The sequence below is a fragment of the Takifugu rubripes genome, chromosome 17 (genome assembly GCF_901000725.2).
Source record: "Takifugu rubripes chromosome 17, fTakRub1.2, whole genome shotgun sequence".
In the NCBI taxonomy this organism is placed as follows: Eukaryota; Metazoa; Chordata; class Actinopteri; order Tetraodontiformes; family Tetraodontidae; genus Takifugu; species Takifugu rubripes.
Window position 1 is genome coordinate 4,055,369 of NC_042301.1, and position 16,135 is coordinate 4,071,503.

The 16,135-nt window shown below is 46.5% G+C and overlaps 1 protein-coding gene across 3 annotated transcripts in view; it reads left to right on the forward strand.

Annotated features, from left to right (window-relative positions):
* The window catches only part of LOC115253357 (alpha-1,6-mannosylglycoprotein 6-beta-N-acetylglucosaminyltransferase B-like), a 47,489-nt gene that overhangs the window by 30,568 nt on the left and 786 nt on the right, over window positions 1-16,135 (forward strand). The window contains exons 9-17 of one of the 3 annotated variants that reach the window (XM_029851365.1): window positions 6,751-6,882; window positions 9,735-9,868; window positions 10,387-10,517; window positions 11,712-11,717; window positions 12,561-12,719; window positions 13,166-13,312; window positions 13,396-13,512; window positions 14,582-14,656; window positions 15,292-15,575. In XM_029851365.1, coding sequence (XP_029707225.1) covers window positions 6,751-6,882; window positions 9,735-9,868; window positions 10,387-10,517; window positions 11,712-11,717; window positions 12,561-12,719; window positions 13,166-13,312; window positions 13,396-13,512; window positions 14,582-14,656; window positions 15,292-15,575 — 1,185 coding nt within the window. The remainder of the gene's footprint in view (window positions 1-6,750; window positions 6,883-9,734; window positions 9,869-10,386; window positions 10,518-11,711; window positions 11,718-12,560; window positions 12,720-13,165; window positions 13,313-13,395; window positions 13,513-14,581; window positions 14,657-15,291; window positions 15,576-16,135) is intronic. The other 2 variants (XM_029851366.1, XM_029851367.1) reach the window with 2 other exon arrangements.

Here is a 16,135-nt window from a genome sequence, read left to right on the forward strand (position 1 = left end):
AGCCTTCGGGAGTCATTTTGTTGACATATAACACCTCTGCGGGGAACAGCGGAGAGCAGGAAAATCTACAGCCATTTTATACTTAAAATATAGCTGAGAGATGGCAGATATGCCCACAAGGGTCAGTTCAGTTGTCAGCCTTTAATGGATGGCTGGATCACTTGCACTGTGTTGGTGTCTCGGGACGCCCATTAAAAAGTTGGCCTTCTTCACAAACTACTGGGTGGATGGCTGGATGGATAACACAATATGGAAGTAATAGCAAGGCCTTTTAAGTGACTAATTTGTTTTCCTCATATCGTTTTTGAAGCGACATTAAAAGAAAAGTACCGACCACATTGTCTGTGTTTAATTATCCGTGACGTGTAGGCAGATATGTAGAGACTCGTCGGACAGGCATCCAAGAGGGACATAAACAAGAGTAGCTGGAGGCTGAGGTGCATGTCTGCTAGCGGCGGCGGCGCTATCAAAGCATTTTAAGAGACAGATCTGAGCAGGCCAGCTGTATGTTTTAACATTTGTCCATTTCTGCTAAGTGTGTTTTGGGAGTGTCCCTGTGTTGTAGTTGTAGCAAATGACCATAAACTTTTACCAACATGCTTTCACTTCATGTCTAAACCAGATGAGCAAACATCCTAATCCTGCATGGGGGGGTGATGAAGCAGTAGGGCACATATGTGCTTGTGTATGCACATTTCCCGCTCCAGCCAGTTGTGAAAAAACTGAAGCTAGCTTACATCACAAGCTGGTTCAAATCCAAGTGTCTTGGCCCAGAAAGGCCTTGTATAACCTAAGAGATTAATGCCAGAGGAGCTATCTACTGAGGTTACGTAATAACCTATAAAATTGGATTGGCCTTGAGATTCTCTCAGTTGCAGGCAGTTTTTCATCTGTAGAGCTCTATGTGGACGTTAGCTTGGACGGTTTTCCCAGATGATCTTTTCTGACAGTTCCCTCAGCGTGTGTTTGAAGTTTCCTGACCTCGTTAAATGATGGTATTCCCTCTGCAGCCTGTGAGTCAGAGGTTAAAGACTTTTTTTCTATGCAGAGGTCATATTAGTCAGCGGCAAAAGAAAAATCAGCAGTACCATAACGCCACCGCTCTAAGCCAATTAGTGTGCCCATTAAGCTCGTTCCGAAGCTTAAAACCCACCCAGATCGGTCATCTCTCCACACATTCATTTCAGAAGGCAAATTAATAAGAAATGAGTCTGAACTGTGGGTGCATTTGGAAGATGCTGATATTGTTTTATTGGCATTCTGCATTTGACTCCCACAATTCTCATTCCTTGTCCATCCCCCCCCAGAAGCCCTCGCTAGCTTGACTTGCTGCTCTTCTGCTGTCAGAAAAGTGAACCTTTTAGAGAGGCTGTCCGTGACCTGAATGCACCATCAGCTGCAGAGAACCGGCAAGTAATGTACACAGATGTCTGTGTAAAACCCCGACAATGCCTGTCTCCAGTCCTGCTGTCTGACGATTAGCTCTTTCAGTACTTTCTTCAGTGCTTCAGAAATAGTTTTTCTCCTCAAAGCAGAGTGTGAAGGTGTCAAACTTGAAATATTAAAAGTTTGATTTACGACGGGAGCGTTTGATGGGTCTGTTTTAGAAAGGAACTGAAGCCCTGTGGGATTATTAGGATTAGGTTTCAGAGCACGTGTCACTTGGATCATAGTTCTGTTACAGTAGAGGTGTGTGTGTGTGTGTGTGTGTGTGTGTGTGTGTGTGTGTGTGTGTGTGTGTGTGTGTGTGTTTCCCCATTCCCCAGGGTTTGAACAGATCCTGGGAACACTGAGCTCCTGTTAAATCAATGCAATCAACCACTGATCGACATTCAGCCCCTCAGTCGCGACGTCGTCCGGGCCGGTAGTGAACGCCGTCTTATCGGCACCATGTTTTATTAATCACATCTAAAAATAAACTCACCAATGAATGTAGCTTTATGATGTATGCTTTATCTCCCAGTGCCGTCACCAAGAGCACTGACCAGGAAGTTCCACTGTAGCATTATCGCTGCACGTCAGGAGAATGTGGTTAAGTTAACACGCAGAAATACTCTCTGTAATGTAAATCTGTATAAAAGCCAACAAAACAATGGTAGCAGTTATTAAAGCTGTTAAGTACCAGTAATGAAGCTCATTTGTGTCAGTCAAGCTGTGCCTTTTTCTTTTGAAAATGTCCTCTGAGTGCATTAATTTTAATTTTTAACACTCGCTTTATCGGGATGGCGAATTAAAACGTACTCCAGGATGAGGCCCTGAACTCACCCAGGGTTCAGAAATATAATGGCTCCTTGCCTGCCCAATTATAAACCTCGTAAATGCTCTTAATTGTTGTAAATCGGCGATGCGTGACCGCGGCTGGCAAATAAATATGCAGAACCCGCAGAGCAGGCACATCTGGAAATGTCAGGAGTTGCCTAATCAAGGATTTGCATAATAAAACCGTTTGTAAAGCGACATTCTGTGAGGTTTTCCCCCAGAAAACGCTATTTTTTAGCGCCCTTTCCCCTTTTTTCTTTGCACGGACTTACATTGACGTGTTCTGTTGAGCATCATTCAGGGCACAAACTCTTCACCAGCCGCACGTCAGTCATGATAATGCTCATTTTTGGTTTTAAAAGCAACATTAACAGCAACACCCCCCCCTGCTAATACGCTCGCGTGGGGCTGCGGGATGGCCCCGGTCAGCACTTGACACAAATGTTCGATATCCTCCCACCCGGGCACACGCTCAACACTTGAGGGATGCGTCCGCTCGGCGTATCACACAGGCGCGCTCTGCTTCTGCCTCATTTCAGCCCGGGTGCCCGGGGCAGGTTGGAAAGTGGATTTATTTGATCTCTGCCACGGGTGAGAACATAACGGCACACATAACTCAGAGAATCTGTTCACGCACACCTGTCCCACCATATGCCGATGCATATGCACGTGTGTGTGGTGTAGAGTCCTGTGTGTGTGTGGAAGAGAGAGAGGATGAGGTGGATGTCACTTTATCAGTGTTTTGGATTAAGCGCCCACCAATAGGAGGATTTATGAAAGGATTTTACTTTCCGACCTCCAGAGTTCCGTTGAAGATGCGACGTCGTTCCACGGGCCTAAACTCCACATTCCAGATGAAGATTCTTTATGAATCAAGAGATTTAATTGGGTCAGTTTTACAGTAGGAAGTTGTAATCCATGAATTCTTCAGTAACATGGAAAATTTTGGAAAAAATATTACTTTTTGGTGGTTTGAGGGACCCTCGGCACCCGCAGCACTAACATCACTCTTGTCAAGTCAGATCATCTCTAAACGGGAGGATCACACAGCCCGCAGGATCTTCACCTAAGAGGATCCTTTTGGGGCGTTATGGGGTGTTGATAGGGTTTTCTGCCAAATTCAGGCCTGTATTGGTTGAAACTTCTCAAGGTCACCCTGGTGCAAGGGGGCCGAAATGTTCGAGGGGGGTTCTAGGTTTCGTGTTTTTGGTTTTGATCTTTGGGTCCAGTTCATTTCATCATCAAACACTCAAATCTCTCTCTCTCACACACACACACACACACACACACATGCACTCTATATTAATAGATTTGTAAATGTTACTGCTCATTTTGTGCCTCTATGCATCCACTAACATGCTACTCTGGAGATCAATACAGTCATTTTGGCGTGAAATAGAAGAGCTGTAATAACAGCGAGCTACGCACAACTTACAGATATTTCACAGAAAGTCTGAAGTCCTGCAGCAAAGCTATAGGTGATTATGTAATTAAGTATTGAATAGGATCTGCAACAATGTTTTGAAGATAACATCTTGCACAAGCTGTAAAAGTGATGTATGATTTAGTACACCAAAACCTTTGGCTCTGCTTGATGGCTCTGGTGGAGCAACACTCCCCTGGTCGTGCCATCGACTCCCTTCCTCTTCTAATTAACCAGTTTTCCTCCTGCCATCAGTCAAAATCGCCCTGTCGACATGTTTTTATTAGCAGTGGGCTGTTCTGCCCCCCAGTGACATTTCCAATGTGGAAGAAAAACAAAAAACGCTGCGGTTCTTCAGCTAATAAGACCTTTATTTACACTCTTTCCCAGTTTTATGCTGAAGACGCACACGAGAGCGGCTGGAATCACAGGCCGACGCAGCCGATACCAGCTTTTTAAACCATGTGTTTGTTCTCAGGGCTCATCCACCGTGTGCCAGTCAGGAGCCCACAGAACAATGGGTAATTGGACTCCTGTGTGGAGTCTCTACACGGCATCGGGATTATGTCTGGGATGGCTGCCATGCCCTTTTTGTGCGCGCACGTGTGTGTTGGCGAGGTTTAGCTAGGCCTATTTCAGCAAATCAAACAATACAGCTACGCATCTGTGGCATCAGCAGCCTCACGTGTCGGCCCAGCCCGAGGTGATGGGGGACGTTTTATGGAGCTAAAGTAAAACTGTGACAAGGTTAATGTTAATGGCTCATCATTGGACTCTTTGAAAAGGCATTTTTGACCACGAGAGTGCTCATTATCTGTGAAGACGCGGCCAGACGCGGTGATGTCACTGGCCAGGGGGTTGATGAGGGCCGCCACTCTCCTGGCAGAGTGAACGCTTTCAAACCCCATCATGAGGATCTAAAGTGAGGCTTCAAACCACACATGGTGGCATTTGCTTCATTAATGCTTGGATACAGATTTCAGCTGCGGCGTGGAGATGTGGAGGACCACTTGCCCGGGGATGAAATGGAAGCGGCGAGCCCAACTTCTGGTAATAAACTTCACGAAGCCTGTAATAACATAACCCTGTCTGCAGGGATGTTTGTGTCGGTCTGGGCCGAACAAACTATATTCTTTCTGTACGCTACTTTGATCCCCAAATAAACCCCAAAGCCAACTTAGATTTCCTCTCGTGTCCTTCAAAGATCAGATTAAAAAGCCTGAACAAAAAGCTTTTGCCTGCAGGCCCTTGACGTCACGTTTTCCCGCTTTTGTAGAGAAGTCATTCATAAACTCGCACTAGAAAGAAACAGCCGATCCAGTAAACACTCCGGCTGCCCGTCAGCCTCATCAGCACATTCTTTTTCCTGCATTTATTCCGTTCTTTATCCATTACTTCACTCCGTTAGCCTTGTTTTGCCCTTTGACGTGGTCAGCAGATGCCAGCCGCTTTCCCATTAGAACCGCAAACGCTATTAAACGGCGTTTTAGTCCGACAGCACAGCCAAAAAGACTCCGATGCAAATCTCGCGAAGCCAAATGAAATTCACAAAGGCTCCAAATTACATTAGATTCTCCATTAGCCTCTGGCCTCATCTGTTACTGAAACAAGAGCAGAGATCTGTCAGCGTGGTAACGGCGAGGCCCTCGATCAATCTCCAGACACCAAATGCTGCCTCCTCTTTACTTTGGTGTTTGTGTGTGTGGGCAGCATCTTATAATCACCGAAGTCTTCAGGGCAGAAGTAGGAGAACATCTATTAGCTGACATTTAGATCTCACAGCACATCAGGAGTGAATGATCAACACGCGGGGTTCTAAATAAGGTGACTCACCACCATTACGTGTCCTTTTTCATCCCTTTTTCGTCCTTTTTTAGCTTCTCCTCACTAGACCATCTGTTGTTGATGTTTCTGCTTCACGCTACCACAGGCAGGTCATTACGCATTCAGATCCTTCCTTCTGTTTTTTTGAATTATGCTCAGCGGAAGGCCTCCCAGGTATCTGCTCGGATTGGCGCTGATTGAATTTAGGAGGACTCAGGTGACGCTCTCCAATCAACAGAGCACTTTAAATTCAAGTTTTACTCAAACAATCGTTTGGGCTGTTTTCGCCTGAGGGGGTCAGAACATTCGCTCCGATGTGAAAGTCTCAGCTTCTCTATTTCACACTTGTTTGTCTTCGTTGTTGGGTTATGTTCAGGGCTCCTCTCGGGTGTTTTCACCCTCCGCTCGTTGCGTCTCGCTGCTACGTCGCCGGTCCAACGCTGCCACTGTACAGATGCTGGCAGCTCGGCTGTTCTGGTGTTAACACTGTTGAATAAAATTCACTGTTCCTGCACTGAGGTTCGCGCTGCATTTTAATAATGCTGCTATTTTAAAAAACCCTGCTTCCTACGTGTGCTATATTTTATATTGTGTTAATTGCAGAGGGTTTACTTTTAGTTTATTTAGACGTATTTGATGGTGTGTGCTCATGTGCAAAGATGTAAATGAGAATAAAACTAGATTTATAAAAATCTTAATCAATAATACCTTTTTTTTTAACTGTAAATGATTTAAGCTGTTAAATTTTGAGCCGGTTCTGCTCAGGACTACCGCCCACGCATCTTTTTTCCATCACTCTGCCAATTAGAGGCGCAACAACAACAACATGAGGAGTCGTGTTGTCATTTAAAAAGCAATTTAGCGCAAGAATTTTGTTCCTGACATATTTTCACGCAAAGATGTCACCCATTCATCCATTTTATGCTTTTTATATTTAACACTAATGAAGGCGAGTCTACAATATCCACCTGCAGTAGCTCAGCTGGAAAGGATGGAATTACTTAATGCCATGAATCTGATTGGTAGCATAAAAGAATATGAGTATCCATCATTTTGTCTTTTCGTTTGAGTCTTTGAGTCTCGTTCACGCTCTGATGCAGCTCCCAGGGAATTGGAGCCACTTTAATAACATGGTAGCAGAGCAGCCCGCCATTGTTTTCCAGCTGAATTGACCCTCGTTGGCGTCCGTCTGCTCATCTGAGCGCTGTTTTTCAGCTGTCTTTGTGCGTGTTTGTGTGTCGCAGGTTCCTCGGTGTGCCGCCCGGCAGAGGGAGTTGTCCACTGACTGGCCCGCTGCCCTTTGACCTCATCTACACCGACTATCACGGCCTGCAGCAGATGAAGCAACACATGGGTCTCTCGCTCAAGAAACACAAGTTAGTGGGAACACGCACAGAACCAGAACTGTGCTCTCTCTCATCATCAAAGCGGGTGCTGCCAGCAAAAATCCAGTTGCTTAAAGTTATTGGATGTGTTTATGGGGGAATTTTGGCGATGGTGCATGTAAAAAGCCCACCACAGACAGGGACAGGGAGGGCGCCGGTCCAGTCGGCTCTCCGCTAGGCTTTAATGGATCTGTTGTTCTTTTCTTCTGTGGCGTCAGTGGGCAGGAAGAGGGCGCAGATAAAAGAAAGTACTGCAGTGTGCGGCGCGAGAGTCATTAGTGTGACGTGTAAAGGAAATGAGCCGTGTTTATATCAGCTTCTGGCACTGCTAAAAACACGGGAAGTAGGTCAAAGACATCCATTAAGCGCAGCAGTGACAAAAGGAAATTGCCGCTGTGCTTAAAAAAAGACACCTGCAGTACCAGGCCGAGCGGCAACGCTGCAGGATTTCATTATCTGCGTCAGGCTACAGCAGAAACGAATAAAGAATAAGAGTCTCCAGCTTTTTGTCTCCGCCTCTGTCCCACTCTCATTCTCCTCCATCATCACATCTTTGTCTCGACGACTGCAGCAGTGGGTTGTGATCATTTCCTTTCTCTTTTCGAGTGAAAAGAAGTCCCGGTCAATAAAATGGGAGAGCGCACAAACGGAGTGAAACTAGGAGGAAGTAGCGCCGCTACCACATCGAGGAGGCTGCTCCATGTATTTTTAAAATGAGTGAGAGAAATGCATCATGGGCAGTTTTTTGGAGCTGTTTTTCCAGCCCACAACCTGTTAAGGAAGTCACTCTCTCTCACACACACACACACACACACACACACACACACACACACACACACACACACCATTCCACTAGAATAGGGGGCCACTCTGTCGGCAATAGACACCTAATTGCCTGCTGATGTCAGCAGCCCAGTCGGTCGTTACAGCGCCGTCTTGATTTCTGCCTCCCCCAACACAATCTGACTTTGCGTGTTTGCGAGATGCAGCCTTTTGTTCCCTCCCCACGAGCCCCCAGATGGACTTTTCCGGGTATTTTTAGCATTACAGTTAAAAACATAAAATGTCAGGGGCAGAATTTGTGCGCGACGCGTGTGTGCGGTACGATATTAAAAGAAAGTAAAGTCACATTCATGTTCCTCTTTATTACACTCTGGTGAGGCATCCATTGATCTTCAGACATTGACATATGCATATTTCTATCTTTCCTTCCTCTCTGGTGCTTTGTCGGGCCTTAGATCAGTCCGACCGAGCCCTGTGTGCTGAAAGGCATCATTAATCAAGAGCTCTGAGCTTTGGGAGCCTTCAACTCCGGTTTAATTAATTCAGTTTTATGTATCTACCAACGTCTGCATTCATTTATTAAGTCTGGACAAGATGTGGCTGTCCTGTGGGGTGTTTTGTCATCGCTGCTGACGTGGGTGTGTTCGCGAGTGTGTTCACGAGTGTTGTTGTTGTTGTCGACGATTCTGAAACGCCCGGTCTGATTATAGAAGGGGTAAATTCATTTCCGCTGCACGCCGAGCATCAGATCGGAGATCTATCGACATGGCAGCAGCACAGATAAGGCTCATTTTAGCAGGATGCTTCTGGAAGCTTGTCGGGATTTCAGCACTTCACAAAAAAACTCAAAGACTAACTCTTCTTTTTTTTTCTGTGGGTGCCTTTTGTTTAAAGGAGCAATCCACCCTGTATTCTGGGGGGTTGTGCTAGCTAAATAAAGGTCACCTCCCTCTTTCACCCGAAAATTGAAACGTTTTGAAGGAAGACAGAGGAGCGTAATTGAACAAAATGTCTCATAATGCTAACGATCCCACACGTAGCTGCGCTTTAAAGGAAAAAATGAGTCACAAATATTGATTTACGCACCCTTCCAACCGTTCCGTTGTTACTTTTTACTTATTTTCACCCCACAAAGCTGATGAATGCAGATTCTTGTACATCCTGAAGTGGAAGAACTGTTAAATTTACATTACATTTGAACCAGATTTAACAGTGGGATTGTGGCGGGGGGCTGGAGCCTGGAGAAGAAGTCGCCAGCTCAGTTCGGCTTCGCCGAGCAGACATTTAACCCAAAGTGTGATCTCCCAATAGATATTCAGCTCAGCCGCTCCTCCACTTATCCCCTCTACTTCCAGCCCGTCTCTGTTTCATCCCTCAGGGATCTTTTGTGTGGCCAGAAACATTTTTACCATTTCAGAGACGGCAAAATGCGGTTGCGAAGGTTGGTGTGGATGGAGGACGGGGGACAGGTCAGAGAGGAGCGGAGCTGCCGCGCCGCGCCATCAATAATTCATGCTCGGCTTTGAATGAATAAAACACAAAGATACACGAACCCGTCGCTCAAAACAAGACTGCACAGACGCCTGAGGTATCGCTGCTGTCGAAAAGGTCTGTTTGGCTCCCAATGATGAGAGCTGCCCGGGGAAATCAAACAGGGATGCATGTTTATTTTTATCTTGTTTTTAAGTGGGTGACGCTTCCATAAATGGTTCATTAGTTTTGGGGGCTACTGGCACTTTTGATATGCAGTGAGAGAGGGAGAGCGAGGTTGAGTTAATCCCTAGAGCTCTCAGACTGGTTGGATTGTACAAGTTACATGAAATAAGTGTCTGGAGAACCTCCCATCAATGTGTACTTGAGCTCAAACACCAAGTAATCTGAGGTTTATTGTGCGAGTGTGTTGTGGGAGCTTCATGTTGTGTTAGCATGCATTCAGCTGGAAACCAGATCAGTGTCCTGTCAGGCCCAGCCTGTGTTTGTTCTGTACTCCTGCCAAGATCTCTCACGCTGGCCCATTTAAAAAACAAAGAAACAAATCCGGAATATCTTTGTTTATACAGATGTCACATCCGCGTGATCGACACCTTTGGGACGGAACCAGCTTATAATCACGAGGAGTACGCAACGCTGCACGGCTACCGCACCAACTGGGGCTACTGGAACCTGAACGCCCGCCAGTACATGACCATGTTCCGTAAGAATAAAATGCTTTTATCTGCTTCACCTCGTCTCGAAAGACCTGCTGCACCACCTGCAGGCTCCGATTGTTTCCCTTCAACAGAGCCAAAATAACCCCCCCATATTCAATCTTTTAACTCTTTTTATTTGGCTTGTATAACAGTTTCGACAAAGGAAGAACGCTTCTATAAATGCATCCATTCTTTTATCATGTCCACTTTTATTGCGGGTTTTACACCACTCTTTAGTCTTGTAAACCCCCCCCCCCGGCTTTACAAACCACTTCAAACTCATCGGTCAGATGCGTGGACAGCATAACTGAGGACTTTTCTTCAACACATATTTTAAAACAACAGTAAAAAACAGAAAATTGAGCGGAGTGAGTGAATTATCTGGACGCTCAGTCCTGCCCAGTAATGAGAAAAAGTTAATATTTCTCTTTTCCCGCTTCCTTTCATTGGTTTTCTCCTTTGATCCATCTACCCCTGCTTCCTCCTCACTCTCCTGTGAACACACACACACACACACACTCAGCTCACACACCAGACAACTCCTTCATGGGCTTCGTATCTGAGGAGCTGGATGAGACGGAGAAGAGAAGCATCCAGCAGAACAAAGTCAACAACATGGTTGTCGTGTATGGGAAAGAGGCCAGCATGTGGAAGGTTGGTGCAATATATCACAACACACACACACACACACACACACACACACACACACACACATACACACATACACACACGCACACACACACAGACTAACCCCTCTCTAAGGTCGTCTCTACGCCCCACTGTTCCTGCCATTACGTCATGCTGTTGTGCCTGCAGCTCATTTACCAGCCCTGCCTGTCTGCCTGTCTGCCTGCCTGTCTGTCTGTCTGCCTGCCTGCCTGCCTGCCTGCCTGCCTGCCTGCCTGCCTGTCTGCCTGCCTGTCTGCCTGCCTGCCTGTCTGCCTGCCTGTCTTTCTGTCTGCCTGTCTGCCTGCCTGTCTTTCTGTCTGCCTGCCTGCCTGCCTGTCTGCCTGCCTGCCTGTCTGCCTGCCTGTCTTTCTGTCTGCCTGTCTGCCTGCCTGTCTGCCTGCCTGCCTGTCTTTCTGTCTGCCTGTCTGCCTGCCTGCCTGCCTGCCTGCCTGTCTGCCTGTCTGTCTGTCTGTCTGTCTGCCTGCCTGCCTGCCTGCCTGTCTGTCTGCCTGTCTTTCTGTCTGCCTGTCTGTCTGTCTGCCTGTCTGTCTGTCTGCCTGTCTGCCTGCCTGCCTGCCTGTCTTTCTGTCTGCCTGTCTGTCTGTCTGTCTGTCTGTCTGCCTGCCTGTCTGTCTGTCTGTCTGCCTGTCTGCCTGTCTGCCTGCCTGTCTTTCTGCCTGCCTGTCTTTCTGTCTGTCTGTCTGTCTGTCTGCCTGTCTGTCTGTCTGTCTGCCTGTCTGCCTGCCTGTCTTTCTGTCTGCCTGTCTGTCTGTCTGCCTGCCTGCCTGCCTGTCTTTCTGTCTGTCTTCCTGCTTGTCGACTGATCTCACGACTGCTGAGAGAAACACACAGCAGAATCTTGAGAAGATAAACAACGTTTTGCATATTTTTGTATCTACAGTCATCCAATCAATCAATTTATTTTTGTTTTTTTTTAAAAATGTCTTTCCAGAGAATGAAAACTAGTTTAAGGGGAAAAACAGAGCAATGATTGACACTGAAAGACGATAAAAATAACAACACATGGCAACATCTCAAACTAAAAGGCCAAAGAGAAAAAGATATAATTAATGTCAGATTAAATTCTGTCACAAAACAACTGTTGTCTGCCTGGATTTTGAACTTATTTTATTTTATTTTATACATATTGCATCTCTCGTCTGCCTGGCTTCTCATCAGCTTCAGGTAAGAGACGTTATTTTCACCATATGTTGCTTTTCTGACTCTTACACAGCATCGGAAACATCGATGAATGTTGTATATTATACGTTTCGAAATGCATCTCAATGATGGGAAAGGAGGACAGAATGTAAAATAGATCCAGTGAGAGCAGTGGGGGAAGAGACAGAGGATTGTTAGCGCAGGTTAAGGAATCTGCTTTACTCCAAACCTGCTTCTTCCTCCTGCTAATTTATGTTGTCTGCTGCTCTCAGAGCTTGAACTAATCTACTAATTGGCTGGGAAAATGCTCACAAAGGAGGCGATCAATCGCTACAGCCTCCAATTATGTTTGCTGGGGGTTACGGCGCAGAGCGGGGATATGCAGCCAGATGCTTCACGCCAGGGGGCGGTGAACCCCGTCCGCCGCTTTAGATCCCCGAGTCCTCAAATCTGATCCCATCCCACTGCCTCTCTCTCCTGCTGAAGTGTACCTGACCATGTTTTAGAACCATGCTTGCTTTCCAGCCAGTTAAATCAGGTGTATAATCAGACTGCTGATGTACTGATGTGTCAACTGATGCTGTGATCGGTGGGCCAGGTGCTCGGGTTCAGCTGGTTATTGCTGGATCTGGTCCTGCTTAAACTGCCGTGACACAGAGTCAGTCGCCGCTCCTGGAAGTGGAGGATGGTTTATGTGACGTTTAACACGCCGCAGGTGCTGAATCGTGTCTTTTAATGCTAACATTTGATTCAGGACACTGAAAGATACAGAACTAATGTGCATCACCGATTCCATCGTCCTCTCCTTGAACTTTGCCCCTGGTCTCGATACATTTGTTCCTTTCTTGGTTCCTGCTCTTGTCCCAGCAGGGTAAGGAGGATTTCCTGCAGATCCTGCACAGGTACATGGAGGTGCACGGCACAGTATATTATGAGACACAGAGACCCCCGGAGGTCCCGGCCTTTGTGAAGAACCACGGTCTGCTACCCCAGCATGAGCTGCAACAACTGCTACGCAAGGCCAAGGCAAGAGCCTGGAGGAGGCACCCTGCTCATCCACCATAGTTCATGGTCATTCTGAGTGCACACTTGTCAGTTTGGGTCTGGTCTCGTAAGCCATAAATAAGCCCGGGACGAGCTGAAGCCTCCCTCTTCATCCACGTTAGGCACGTCCTTTTATGGGGGCACCAAAACAAATGATCCTCTTCTATTGCTCCCTGTCTCCTGGATGGTTTTCTCTCCCGCCATCCATCTGCACGTCCTTTATCTGCATGTCCTCTTTTACCACACCCATATATCACCTCTTTGCCTGCTGCCTGGCTGCTCCGTCTGTAATATCCTCTGCACTTTTATGTCCACACATTCTGATGCCTCTAATTGTGTCCTGTCCTGTCCTGTCCATTCAAATCACCACCCCACCTCCCCCCCACACTTCTACTCTAAAAAACGTTTTTGGTTGGTTTATATTTCAGCTCTTCATAGGCTTCGGCTTCCCGTACGAAGGCCCGGCTCCGCTGGAGGCCATCGCCAATGGCTGCATATTTCTCCAGCCCAAGTTTCAGCCACCTCACAGCTCGCTCAATCACGAGTTTTTCAGGGGCAAGCCAACCTCCAGAGAGGTGCGTTCACCACGTCTCCTTCCTCCTCGCACCTCATACGTGTGATGACTCCCAACAACAACACCCTCTGTGACTTTACGTAGGTGTCCTCTCAGCACCCGTACGCAGAACAGTATATCGGCAGACCGCATGTCATGACGGTGGACTACAACAACTCGCTCGAGTTTGAGTCCGCCATCAGGGAAATCTTGAGGACAAAGGTACATTTACCCATCATGCATCTCTGATGCTTTCTACTCCTTCCTTTCCTGTGAACGCTTACTGTAGGTTATTATTATTGAGGACATGGGGAGCGGCCATGAGTGGGATACCAGTTAAAAAGGAAATCAACTGGGGTGATTAACTTGTACTGTAATGGGAGGATGAATATAAATGAGAAAATCTGAGCCGGGCGTCAATTGAACCTCTAGTTTCACTATAATAATGGAATAATGTCGCCCCGATTGGGGGAAAAAATGAGCCAGTACATAGCCAGAGCCATGTTTCAAATGTATAGATTCACATGTACGCGGTGTGAACAACTGGCAGAAAATTCTTTCTGAATTTTTTGGGGGAAAAAGGAAGATACCTTTCTGCACTTTGCCTCTCTGCTTTGCTCCCCACAATAATTCTCCACTGAAGTGGACTCAGCTGGTTCTCACTTCAGAAGAATGAGGCCACGGTATGAAAAGTGGGCTTGTTGTTATTCTGGAAAGGCTGGGAGAGAGCTGCGTTTGAAAGAAAAAGAGCAGTTTCCGCTTAAATCCAGTGACTCCTTCTGTGTGTCCATGTTTACTTTCTGTTCCACTTTGCAAAGTAGATTACCATAAAGCTTTGATCAGAATCACAGAGTGCCGGGTTTTTTTTATCATTGCAATGTCTCTGCATACTTACTTCTCTTGAATTGGTCCAAGTTTGATTTCACGTGTTTTTCAGCTTTGATTTGAGAGTGAGAGTCTGGAAACAGAGTTTCTGTGCGTCTTTAACGTGTTCCTTTTTGGGTGAAACACTGAAAACCTATTTGCATATTGTCTGCGCTCACATCTAATTAGGCCAATCAAACTTGTGCTGGAGAAACAGGCGCCTCACAGCAGGAGGCGATCCATTCATATGGAAACAAAACCTAATGGGTTTCAAAGCAGGGACACACTGAAGAATGTGACAATAGAAACTTTCATCCGAAGAAATTACCAAGGGGGGGGAAGACTGCAATTAGCTTGAACAATAGAGTGACAGCAAAGACAAAAATGGAGGAGTTAACAGACCTGGCTGGTGTTTTGTTTCCTCTAGGTTGAGCCATACCTGCCTTATGAGTACACCTGTGAGGGGATGCTGGAGAGGGTCCACTCCTACATACAGCATCAGGTGAGGTCCAGGACGGACACAGACCGCTGCACAAAACACACACACACACAGACATGATGGGGATAATGATGATGAACTAGATGGTGATGATGTTCAAGCTGATGATGATGGCGATGGTGTTGATGAAGATGATGATGGTATCAGTCATTTATTGTCCTCGGGTTAAAGCTTGAATTTAATTAAGTTGTGTAAGCGTATTAGCAATAAGCTTCAGTATGGCTCTCATTTTTTTCCTCTTTACTCATATATATTGCTCTCAGCCTGTTGCCATGGCGAAGGACGGCTTTGTAAATGAATCAAGTCACCTGGTTATGGATACAGATAAATGGCGTTCCATGTCCAGTAGCCAACACACTTCCATTATCGAACCATGTAATCATCCAGTCTGGGCAAATAAACACTTTTTGACACCAATCAGTGTGATTTGTTGTAACATTTCTATAGTATAACCTCGAGTTAAAGCTCCCTTTTGTTAAATCTGAGTTGTATACAGGAGACATCCCACCAGGCGGGATGAGGACATCTTTGGGAAACCAAATCAATCACTTAAATGGACTTTTCTGTTTCAGTTCTTTTTCCTCCACCGTCCTGTTTCGCTACAATAATGTACTAATCGTCACATCTTACACCCGCAGGACTTCTGTGCCACGGAGCCTCTCTTTGTCCCGGCCAACTTCTCCAGACCGGGCTCGGCTGGTGGCACCAGGACAACAGGGCCTCTCTTTGTGCCCCTGCCAAATTCCACAGCTCTCGGCTGGTCGTCCGACGTCTCGGCCCCCCCGGTCTGGCCTCCTCTCAGCTCTCTCAGGCTGCTCGTGTCACAGGAGGCCCAGTCCTGCGTGGACGCGTGTCGCTCCGCTGGTTTTGTCTGCGAGCCGGCTCACTTCAGCTTCATCAACAACAAGGAGGCTCTGCGCAGGTAATCTGTTACAACCATCACAGACTGCAGGTTTGCTGTTTCAACCACAGCTGGGGGGGGTTGCTAAGTCATGGTTGTGTAGCTCTGAAGGGTTGGAACCAATCTCCACTGCCTGGGCTAAATCCAACACTGGGTTAGATCACAGGAGAGGTGGTTATTTATTTTTCTTTACCAGGAAGCTGCAACAGAATTTTCAGCCTCGTGTGATGAAATTTCAGGAGCCCTGAGACATCAAAGCCCCGTGGGGGGGCTTCTCGAGTCTTCTTCAAGCATCACGCGTCTGGCGTCTATCAGCGTTCTACTTTTCTTTGCTCCTGTTTCATCCTTCAACCATCTTTTGTGTGTCTTTTTCCGTCGCTGTTGTGATGCTCAAGCTGGTAAAACTTCTCTCGGCTCTTTTCCTTTTTGTTTTGAACATCTTTTCCACAGGATGTTTCCATTTCTTTTCCAAATTAATATCCTTTGTGCTATGAAAGTGTTCTATTCCCTCATTTAGCTGGAGCTGACGGATTCCTTCACTTCTTGTCACCAAAATGTTCCTTTTCTCTTCCTCATTTCTT